Consider the following 11,481-nt stretch of genomic DNA (forward strand, 5'->3'; position numbering starts at 1 on the left):
TAAATGACTTAATGCTGGAATTTGAAAATTCTAAATATTAATGTTCCCATATTTAATCAAATGGTACATGAAGAACTGTGGTTGCAAAACGTACCACCTAAGAAATTAAGCTGTGTCACTCTCTTGGTACTTAATCACATGTTACTAGGTATTGGTTCGAGCTTTGTCTTAAGAGCTATTAGGTTATTTGGAAGCAGTATCATATCTTCATTAAATTCTAAGGTACGCCTGTGGTATTTTTGTAAAAATTGGACATTGGATATATGCTCGTTGAATTTAATAAAAACAATTTCATCAATATTCTATTTACTGAACCATGGTAAACATTTTCTATGAATTCAACACTCAACCGATGTGGAAGGTTTTCTAGCATAAATCACTATTTTCCCCCAAGAAAATCATGGGCCATCCTTAAAACATCTTTACTATTATTAATTTTAAAAAAGTGTGAGGTTGTTTATTTAAAATATTGTCTAATTATGTATACTCACATTATTAAAGGTGAAATGATTTTATGTCTAGAATTTTCTTCAATATAATGTAGGAGCATTGAGGAAATATCATAGGCTGCCAGTTGATAGTTGGTAAATTTATTGTTTTATTCACTCTACTTTTACATATGTTTAAAATTTTTTATAACAAAAAGTGTCACTACCTGAAGTAAAACTGAAGGCCACTTTTACTCCTTACTCTAAATGGTAAAAAACTGATCACCATGTTTGGGCATAAGCTTTCTCTCCAAGGAAATATTAAATGTGTTTTTCAGCTCTTCTTCTACTTCTTCCTCATTCAGTGTCTTAAACTCCACCAAATCCATGTTATCCTTAAAATTGAATTTCCTATAGGTAAGAGTGAAGCCCACTAAACAGTGAACCCCTTCTGGGGTCTGCAACGAACAGAATGACTTGCTTGTGAACACAGATGCTGGAGATATCTGAAGATATTTATTCACAGACTCAAAATCTTCAATTGTTCGAGGTTCAAGAGTAAAGTTGTAGATTTTTCGGTATTTATTCTTTTCCAGGAGATCAGAATTAAGAAATTCTTGGTTTGGAATGTACTGTTCTCTTCTGATTTGGTCCAGGTACCAGATTCCATTCTCTTCTGTCAAGCGAAAGATGCAAGGTACTTGAGGCTGATCCTTCCCAGAAATTAACTCCATAGGCTGCCACATCTGGTAAGAGCGACCAAACCCAGCATCAGCGATGTAGTTCCTGCCATCAATGGTCACCTTCAGCAGGAGGTGAATCATGCGATTGCTATATTTGTTGGCTGTAGGGTTGTAAACATACCCTCCTAATATGGTGGTGTCAAAACCAATTGTGGTGAGAGCCCAGTAGAGAAGATGATTGACCTGGAGACACCACCCACCCCGGTTTCTCTCCACAATTTGATTAAAAATGCCCTCCAAGCCCAATTCCATGGGTTCCCCACAATGGATGTTAAGGTTCTCAAAGGGAATGGCTCGGATCTGGTGCTGAAGAATGTCAGTTAATGTTTCCAAGTCCAATTTGATTCTAGAGTTCTTGTAACCAATTCTTTTAAAATATGCTTCAATGTCCATGATCCCCTAAGGCAAGGAAATAAAACAAATACAAATAGCATTACTTTTGTACTTGGATTTCTTTGATTAGCCTAATTATAACTAATGTATTTTAAATAAGTAAATACAAATGATAGTTATAAATACCTGTAATTAGAAGTCTTTTGTTTAGTGCTTTTATTGTATTAATTGTTTCACATATATAAGCTCACTTAATAGTTTCAGTAACCCTGTAAAAAAATGTTACCACTTCCCTGTTTCAAGCATGAGAAGTTGGAAGTCTAGATTAAGTGATGAGCAAAATGATAAACAGCTTACATGTGGCTTTTTTAGAGACAAATGAAAAAAGGTTCAAATTGTATCAACTAAAATAGGGTTTACAAACAGTTCCCAATATAAACAGGACAATTATGTAATAAAGTATGTTGTATTCAAGATACCAGACCCACTCAATTTCCCTTTTAGCTGAACCTTACCCAAAGTTCTCCATTCAAATTTTCATTCATTCATGCATTATTTATTGATTCATTCAACAAATAATTTACTGAAAACCTACTATATATTTACTATTGATCTAGGGCTTGCTTGCCCTTGGAAATTTTACATTTTATCCAGGATTGAGATGACACAGATAGTGGACTGAATAAATAAATAAAAGATGCAATTTCTTGGATTGTGATAAGTGCTCTGGGGAATACTAAAGCAAAAAAAGCAGATAGAACATGCACAGAGTGCTTCAATTTTAAATAAAGTTGTCAAAGAAAGCCTCACTTTGACCTTAAGGATGTGAGAGAACAAGCCAGGTCCACATGTGTGGGGAAGACCATTCAGGCAGAAGGGACAGAAGAGACAAAAGCCTTCAAGTACAACTTGCCTAGAGTGTTCAGGGAACATCTAGGACGCCAGGGTGACTGGAGCAGAGTGAGTGAGAGGCAGTGTGGATTGAGATGAGATCAGACAGGTAACAGAGGCCTTAGAGACAATGCTGGCCTTTTGGCTATTACTCTGAGATGAGAAATCATTGTGAGAAGGGCAGGTTGCAGTTGAGGCAAAATGTACCATAATCAAACTGATAGTTTTGACTATTTTATTTTATGGCAAACGAGCTGTACACACTGAGCTGAATGAATAGACGTGTGACCCAGGTAGGACCAACTCAAAGCACATATGCTCTAGGACCAGTGCTTTGCTCATGGCTGGCAAGTGACCTGAGTCAGGTCAATGAGACTCTATTGAGGGACTTTTGCTGAAACCTAAGCAGATACTTTCTGCTGCAGAGTTAGAAGCTGGTAGGATATTTGCTCAAAGCTACTGGGAGAATTGACTGAAGGATAATATCAACAAAGAAGTTATCAAGGTAAGGAATGAAAAGCAAGAGAAAGAAAGATGAGACAAGGCCTAAATCAAGTGGTAAGTTATCTCTTGACTTTCTGGTAAAGTAAGCCAGGAAAAAAAAAACAAAAAATAAGTTATTGTTTTATTAAATGCCATGTAGAAAAGATTTCTGTGCCCTGCTACTAAAGAGACCTAGTCCAGTGTGGACACTGACTGTAGCAGGGGTACATAACTATCGGTAACGACGTGGCCTGAAGTGCATGGTACACCCTGCTTCTGGTTAATGGTGATAAGGGCTCCTGTTGTCCTTCTTAATGTCACTTCTTTTGGATTCTCCTATTTCTCTTTTCTGATTAGCTATTCTTCCCATTTTGCTAGTGTTTCAACTTTCTCTATTCTTGATATCGGCAACATTATTCCCCCAAATCTATTAAGTTCATTTCATTTCTTCTCATCTTAACTTGCATGAGCATCCTTTCTCAACATCTACATGAGCTCTAAAACTCCATCACTCAGACGAAGAGAGAACAACTGTAATTACTGTAATTTAGCCACACCATCCCAAACCCTCTCCTGCCTCTACATCCAGAGGCAGTGCTGAGTAAGTAAGGAGGGCAGGTGATGTGGGACAAAAGGAATATGGTTTAGACATGCTTGACCTTTTAAAAAAGGTTTTTGTCACCTGTTACCAAAAAGTCTTAATCTATTGAGATTTTGCAACAGTGCTAAGCAGACTAATCCCTTTGTAATGTGGCACACCCTGAGACGGCATGGTAAAGGGCCCTGCCCCTAAATTTAATGGTGATAAGCTAAACCTCTCTTTTTTCTCTCCTTTTAGCATTTCTTTTAGAGTCTTCTATTTCCCCTTTTTGACCCAGCTGTCATTCCCATATTGCCAGTGTTTCTAAATTTCTGTTCTTGATATCTGTAATATTGTTTCCCTTAAATTTATTAGATTCATTGCATTTCTTCTCATCTCACCAGCATCTTTCTCAACATTTAGACCAGCTCTAATACTCTACCACCTAGGCACAGAAAGAACAAATGGTATTTAGCCAGACCACTCCACATCCTGTCTGGCCGCTAACCCAGAATCTGTAATGAGTGTGTAGGGAAGAGAGGTAAAGGCTGATCTGTAAGGAATCAGGTGGTTTATAGGCTGGCTATTTGATTTGTGGTTAGACTATTGTTCCTTCTACTAGGAAATTAGTTTATATTTCTTTCTAAATGTTGTAATTGGCTTTAAAGTGTTTGTTTTCCTCTCTCTCTTCTTTCCTTTTTTTTTTAAGATATAATGTTGACTTCGAATTTAGTAACTGCAGGTCCATTCAATAAAGCCAGTTTTTGTTAGTGGCCTGGATGCAAGCAACATCCAAACAATACTTTGTAACCAAACAATACTTGAGTATTCTGTGACTAAACTTAAGAAATTTTGTATTATTAAAGTTGTGATTTAAGGTGAAATTCTGGAAGTCTTTTGAAAGTAGTTGCCAGGAAAATAGCTGACTGAAAACTCTACTAGCTTTATATATTGATTTGTAGCATCTCTGTGCAGTGATGTTCCCTTTCCTTTCAGGTTGATGATAAACATAAGAGAAGACTCCAGGGAGATAGAGTGAACACACTCAGAGAACTCTGAAAGGCACTTAATATCTTTTTAGGTAAATTGGAAGTAGGTTAATTTTCAGTTTTAATTCAGAAAACTTAGAAATTTCTTTTTCCTGGCCCAAACTCTAGAAATAACAGAAAAGATAGTGAAACATATAATGTGACCTCCCTTGAAAACAAAAAGGTAGTTTGGTGGACCATAAATTATGAAAAATCCCTTAAAACCACAAAACAGAAGGGAAAGATTGAAGAAGAAAGGGAACATCTGAGTTGCATAGGGAGAGTGTAGAAAGTATACCCACAGGAGATGGGAGCAATACTGATGGGGCTCTAAGTCTGGAGATTGTGGAAACCCAGAGGAGAGGGCTCAGAAGCAACCAACCAGATGATTAGTTACCATGGGATCAGCAAGGGGGTGGTGAACTATGTTCCATGCCCATGATTGCTACTAGAACATTTACCAAACACGGCACAGACCAGTATGTAATGGTAGCACCTGGTCTTTCTTTAGCTGTAAAGTATAATTGGTGATATTGGGCAGAAAAATAAGGCAATGTTCTTAATGTATGGTGTCACCAGAAAGGAAGAAGAACCACCCATATATAGAAGATCAGCCATCAAACTGTCTTCTGTTATTATCTTCCCTTGTCTCCAATGAAAAGATTGCAGAGTCCAAGCCCCACTCCAGCCAGATGCCTCACCAGTCACATTAAATTCAAGAAACAAATACAAGGTGGAGACAGAGCTATACGTGCATGAATATGATGAAAAACAGAATGCAAATATACTATGAGATTGGGATTAGAAGAAAAGGACATAATATGCAAAAGACAGGCTCAAAAAAGATACCCAACTCAAGAAGAAAAATAAACTGAACACTAGAAATAGATTCTTCACAGACTTTCTTCACTTGGAGGGATAGAACATTTAAAACGGACCCATAACAAAGACTCAAAAAATGAAGTGATAAAATAATACAGTATTATGGAAAGAAAGACTTCAGACCTTAGGAAGCTAATTAAGAACAAAAACAAAGCTAATACACAATTAATTATAAGTAGAAAGAGACAATATAGGTACAGCATAATATCAAATTACTTATGTAGAAGAAAAATTTAATACCCATAGTAATGGTTAATGAAAAGATAAAGCCATTAAACAGTTAGAGAGAAGCTAATAGACATAGAAAGCAATCAAAGACAATCCAACAGAAGACAATTGGTGCTTTTGAATGAGAACTCAAAAAGCTTACATTTTACAAAGAAACGTTTTCTTGAAACGAAGCAAAAATTAAATCTATAAAACAAGGGAGACAAGATTCTGGGAAAGTTTGATTCAACACTGAAATATATTATGGCTAAATTATTGAATACTCAAAATTAGAAAAAACTACTCAAGCATCAGGCAGAGAAAGCAAACACTTTATAAGAGAGAAAATATTGGAATGGCATCAGAATACTCCACAGAAATATCGAAAGATGAAGTAATGGAACTATGCTTACAAAGTGTTGAAGGAAAGTATGACCTCAAATATTATTCTGTTAATGTTTCATTTAATCATAAAGCCAACATGAATATAAAGACAATCTCAAACATGAAAGAACTTGAGGAATGCAACAATGATGAGCTACCCTGATAAAGTGTTTCCTCTCCACTGGCCAGTGAAAATGTAAATCAAAATGAAAAAATAAGGAAGAGATAGGCCACAATAAAGGACCACTAGGCAGCAGTGACTCCTTTTATTATAGAACAAAGAGTGGAAACATTATGAGAATTATGGCTAAAGTAATTAAAAAACATTTAAAAAAATGTGACTCAAATGAAACCCGTTAAACCTATTGGCCTCCACCATAGGAACAGAAGGGTAAAGAACAGAGCATGCTTAGTGTACCCAGAGAGGGCACATGGGATTGCTGAGGACTCCGGACGGAGGCTAGTGTGGAGAGAATGCTGTCTGTAAGCCACCCAGATTCCTTCAGATCTCCTTTACAATTTTGCTGTGCCCCTGGCCTGGCTTCTGTGTTCTTATGCTTAAGGACCTGCACCCTAGACTCTCTTTGGGGGACTTGTTGAGAGCTTCTGGAGCTACTTCACCTTTCTATGCAGAGAGATGGAAGTGCCGGGAAATTCATGTCCTGCCCGGGCAGCCCTGAGTCAATACTTACTGGTGGGAGGTTTTGAAAGCCCAGTTGCCTTGCCTTAAGTCTGGACAAACTTTGAGTTATAGTTCACATCCAGACTGAAACTGGGTTTCTCCCAGGAGCACTTCCTTAATAAATCACTTGCACACGGATCCTTGTCTCAGTATCTGATTCTGGGGAACCTGACTTAAGTCACATTGGTAGTCATTTTGAAGACCTGTGTGAAAGAAAGGTAAGATACACAGGATGAGGTAACTTCCAGAGAGCCTTGAATGTTAGGCAAAGGAGACTTGCTTTTTTCTATAGATCAAATGAATGCTCATTGTTCAGCTATTGAATGGTAATATTCAATAGCTGAACCAACTGCTGTGATTTATCCCTAAAGGACATGGTACTTCAATTACAAATGACGTTTTTGGATATACTTCTGGAGACCAAGTTGATATGGAAAACTCATTGTCTAGTTCCCAGTCTCTAGGATCTCTACATCTTTCATGTCCAGCAGTGGTTTTCAATTTTTTTTTTTTTTGGCTAAAGAAACCCTTATTCTTTCCCCAAATGAAGTTGTAAGCAAGAGCCTAAAATGGCAGAATTAAAAACATGTTGGTCCAGAGGTAGTCCACCCCTGAGATGCTGCCATGACACCTCAAGACTATAAGCAGCCCAAGTACAATTATGAGATGGAATCTACTAGACCTACTGGCTGGATTTCTGGCATTACCGGACAGGAGAATTTTAAGGAGTACTAGTGAGTGGCTTGTCTTTCTCTGTGTGTATTTTTTTCCTTTTCCTACCCTTTTCCTTTTCTGTTCTTTCTCTGTCCCGGGAAGGCCATGGCATTCCATTGGATTGACACTACAACCCAGCCTCCTTCCTAGGGGCAAGTGGCCAGCATTTGACTTTCTGCATGGAAAAGGATTTGCTAGGCTGACCCTGTTCAAAGGCCACTGTTCAACGGGCCTGAGTGTACAGAAGATCTGCATCTCAGCCACAGCTCTGAGTCAATGCCTGCAGAGGTCAGATGTGTACAGTGGGATCCACAGAACAGGCTCGGAAAGCCAGTCTGGAGAGAAACAGCTGCTAAGGTGAAGAAGGAAAGGCCAAGCAAAATAAGTCTCTGGGACAGTTGTCAAAAGTTGAAATAGGTGGAGCCATTTTAAAACAGCTGGAGCAACCATTTCAGAGGAACTGCCTGCGTGTCTTACTTCTTGAACCTTTGGACTGTTTGAACTGGGCAAGACCTTTGGACCAGCACTGCCTTCTAAACAATTGTATGTGAAGCTAACAGGAAAGCAGACATCCTGACTACAAAGACTGATGACTATGGACTCTCTTTCTGAAGACAGAATTGGTAATACAGCCATGTACAGCTGAAGAATAACCTAGCTGGTTAACACCTATAGAAGATTTTTTTCTTTTCTCTCTTCTTTTTATGTAATTACTCCTTTCCTTTCCCCATAAAAACTCTCTTCTTTCACTTTGTAACTGGGACACTATTTAGGCTTCTACCTGAATCTGTGCTCCACAAGTTGCAATTCTTTGATCCCGAGTAAACACTTTGCCTCTTAACCTGGTTTCTATTTTTGAAGGTTGACACAGTTAGAAACTTTCTTCTGAGGGAAGGAGTGGAATCCACTATTTTGTGCTTGAGGAACTAGATTGAGGGCCCTGGGGAGGGAAGAAAATGCTGCCCTCACACTCAGGGCTACAAGCAGCACAAATACACTTTGCACTGAGGTGGAATCTTCAACCTCTACTGTGAGGATTCCTCGTATTCTTGAATAAATTTTTTAAAAAATTGATGTGAAATTCACATAACATAAATTAACCATCTTAAAGTGAACAATTCAATGTCGTTTAGTACATTCACCATTTTGTGCAACCACCACTTCTATCTAGTTCCAAAATATCTCATGACCCCAAAATAAAGCCCCATACCCACTAAGCAGTTACTCCCCATTTCCTCCAGCCCCTGGTAAACACCACTCTACTTTCCGTCTCTATAGATTTAACTGTTCTGGATATTTCATATAAATGCAATCATATAATATGTGGCCTCTTGTGGCTAGCTCCTCTCATTTAGCGCAATGTTTTCAAGGTGCATCTGTATTGTAACCTGTATCAATACTTCATTCTTTGTGTGACTGAATAATACTCCAGGGTATGGACACACGTTTTTTGTGGATCTCATTTCTCGATGGGCATTTGGGTTGTTTCCACCTTTGGCTATTTTGAATAGTGCTGCTCTGAACATTTGTGTTCAAGTACTTTCTTCAGTATCTGTTTTCAAATCTCTTGGGCACATACCTCGGAATAGAATTACCAAGTTGGATAGAAGAATATTAAGGAGAACTTCTGAGTGGTTTTTCTTTCTGTGTGCTTTTATTTTCTTTTCCTCCCTTTTCCTTTCCCCTTCTCTTCCCTCCTCCCCTTCTCCCCTCTCCCTCCCCCTCCCTTCCCTCCCCTTCCTTCCATTTTCCTCTTGGCTCTGGGGAAACTGCAAGGACACTACAACCCAGCCCACTCCCAGGGGCAAGGGCCAGCACAGTGACTTTCCAGGTGGAAAAGGAGAAGTTGCCCAGCAAGCCATGCCCCCACACCCTCTTTCAGCAGTGCTTGGTGCACTGAGGGCCTGTGGAGCAGACCCCGAAAGCCCCATCCACGGAAAACAGCTGTCACAGCCAAGATAGTGGAGGAGCCCCAGGCAGCAGGAAGTTCTGAGTGTGGGGTTTCTTTTGTTTATTTTTTCCCCTCCTCAGGAGAAGGAGAAACTCAGACTTGTGGGTGAAATCTGCCCATTTTTAAAGCTGCCTTTGGACTTTTTAAACCCAGGAAGGGCAAACAAAATAAGTCTCTGGGCGGGGAGCAGCTAAATAGCTGACAGTTAACCACTTCCCTGTGAGGGGAGAGGGCGGGTCAGCCGATTCTGTGACTGAGAAACTAAAATGAGGACCCTGGGGGAGGCAAAGAGCAGTTTATTAAAAGAGACCCAACAGGGCGTGCCCTTGTTGTGGGTGTCATGCCAGGGCACGGGAGCAATGTCCAGAGTGAGAGCCCACAGGGCCCTGCTCCTGGGGCTGGCTGCCTCAGCAGGCTCCTCTCTCCTATGGAATTCTGCACATCTGTGCTCAGGGTGCTCAGGGCACGGGGTCCTCAGTGAGCCTGCCGGTGAAGGAGTTGATTCTTGTCATTTGTGGCTCTTGGAGACCCTCCTTGCTAAGCCTCCTTCTAACACGATGAGATTTCCCCAGGAATTCCCTTAAATGTTGCAGATGATGTAACCCAGTCCCCCGAACATTTGAGATCCTGAGAGAATTTCCCATCACCTAATGCAGGAGGAGCAGGGACTGTTATGAACTTGTTGTCTGCAGGACGAACTGGGCCCTTTGGGACACATCCAGGTGGGGACAGAGGAGACGGACACCATCGTTTCAATTATCCAAGAGGGAAATCCCGTTCCCTGAAACACATCCCTGATGTACTCATCATCTACTTTTATACCTCTTCAATCCTTGTAACAACCTTTCCAGTGAGCTCCCTTACAGCTCCATTTACTGACAGATAAACTGACTGTTAGAGACGCTAGGTGACCTGCCCAGGTCTCACAGCCAGGAGGTGGTGTGGCTGTGACTTGAACCCAGACAGTTTGAATCACAAGTCTGTTTCTTCAGCGTTCTGCTGTAGAGTAGGGCATTCAAAGTGTGTGTCAGCCAAACTTTCTGAACCACCTTAGGACTTGAAACTCAGGCGTGGTGGGGTATCTATCTAGCCTCCTGAACCCGCATTTGAGATAAGATTTAGCCCCCGATTTCAAAGCATAAACAAGTCACTCACCGAGCTCCACTGGGGCCACAACCAGGAACCAGGCTGACTGCACTCCTCCCACCTCCAGGGCAGCACAGGAAGTGTCCTCACTGGCTTTGCACACTGCTCCACCCCTGGAGTCTAGTCAGAATCACCCGGGGATCTCTGGGAAATGTAGTCGTGGGGCCTTAGGTTGTCCTTGTGCACCTCTAATCAAAATCTATTCCTTCATTGAAGAAGGGTGGAGAGCTGTATTATCCCATGAGCCCTGGCCAGAGGCTCTGGGGGGCTATGACCTTGTGTTGGACACAGTTCCTGCTCTTAGGGAGCCTGAATCCAGATGTCCAGTGCAGAATGTGGGAGGTGAGGGTTTTGAGGGGGTCCAGGAAAAGCAGATCCATTAACCTAGAGGGGGCAGAAGAAGAGGGATGTTTTAAATCACTCTCCCTGGGCTATGACACGCTTTCTTCATCAATTTCTGAGACCCCTGAGTTTCCATTTTTCTTCCTTTCACACCCCCATCTTCAGTCCCATTTACCACTCCACCCAAAGGCACTGCATCATGTGTCTGTAATGTGTCCATGTATATCATATGAGTGTGACATATGTAATGTGGTTTTGTTCCTGCTTGTGTTGTTAGTTTACGTTAATGACGTTGGTCTGTAACTCTTGCTGTTTCTTGTGCATTTCCCTCTACGCTATATTTTAACACCTGTTGACATGACACAATCGTTGCCCTGTGCTCTCCCTTTGGCACTAAGGTTTCTAGTTCATGCCCCTGGTATCCTGCTGCACAAACTTGGGAAGGCTTTCTCTTGACCTGAGCTTGGGCAGGCTAGATGGACCTGCAACTTAATGCCCTGGGAATACCTCTCAGCCCAGCAAGATGGGAGTTGGAGGATAAACATGGCGTGTCCTCCCCTCTCCCGTGAGATTACTCAGGCCATGGACAACACTGCCTCCCAGTGTTCTCTGGTGGGACTAAGCTCCCTTTTTCCACAGAGGTAACCTGCCAATAACATACCCTTTACTGACTCTCAAACTGCCCTT

At 40.9% G+C, this 11,481-nt stretch overlaps 1 protein-coding gene across 1 annotated transcript; it reads right to left on the bottom strand.

Moving 5' to 3' along the window:
* Window positions 1–574: 574 nt before the first annotated feature.
* Window positions 575–10,520, bottom strand: LOC131394093 (arylamine N-acetyltransferase 1). The gene is made up of 2 exons (XM_058525356.1): window positions 10,462–10,520; window positions 575–1,570 (listed from the first exon to the last, which is right to left on the bottom strand). The coding sequence occupies exon 2, from the start codon at window positions 1,562–1,564 to the stop codon at window positions 692–694; it is 873 nt and encodes a 290-aa protein (XP_058381339.1). The 5' UTR covers window positions 1,565–1,570; window positions 10,462–10,520; the 3' UTR covers window positions 575–691.
* Window positions 10,521–11,481: the final 961 nt, after the last annotated feature.

The sequence above is a fragment of the Diceros bicornis genome, chromosome 29, assembly GCF_020826845.1.
Source record: "Diceros bicornis minor isolate mBicDic1 chromosome 29, mDicBic1.mat.cur, whole genome shotgun sequence".
NCBI classification, from domain to species: domain Eukaryota; kingdom Metazoa; phylum Chordata; class Mammalia; order Perissodactyla; family Rhinocerotidae; genus Diceros; species Diceros bicornis.

Excerpts from the sequence above, each read along its gene's own strand:
- LOC131394093 (XM_058525356.1), bottom strand. The coding sequence starts at position 1,564 with ATGGACATTGAAGCATATTTTAAAAGAATTGGTTACAAGAACTCTAGA.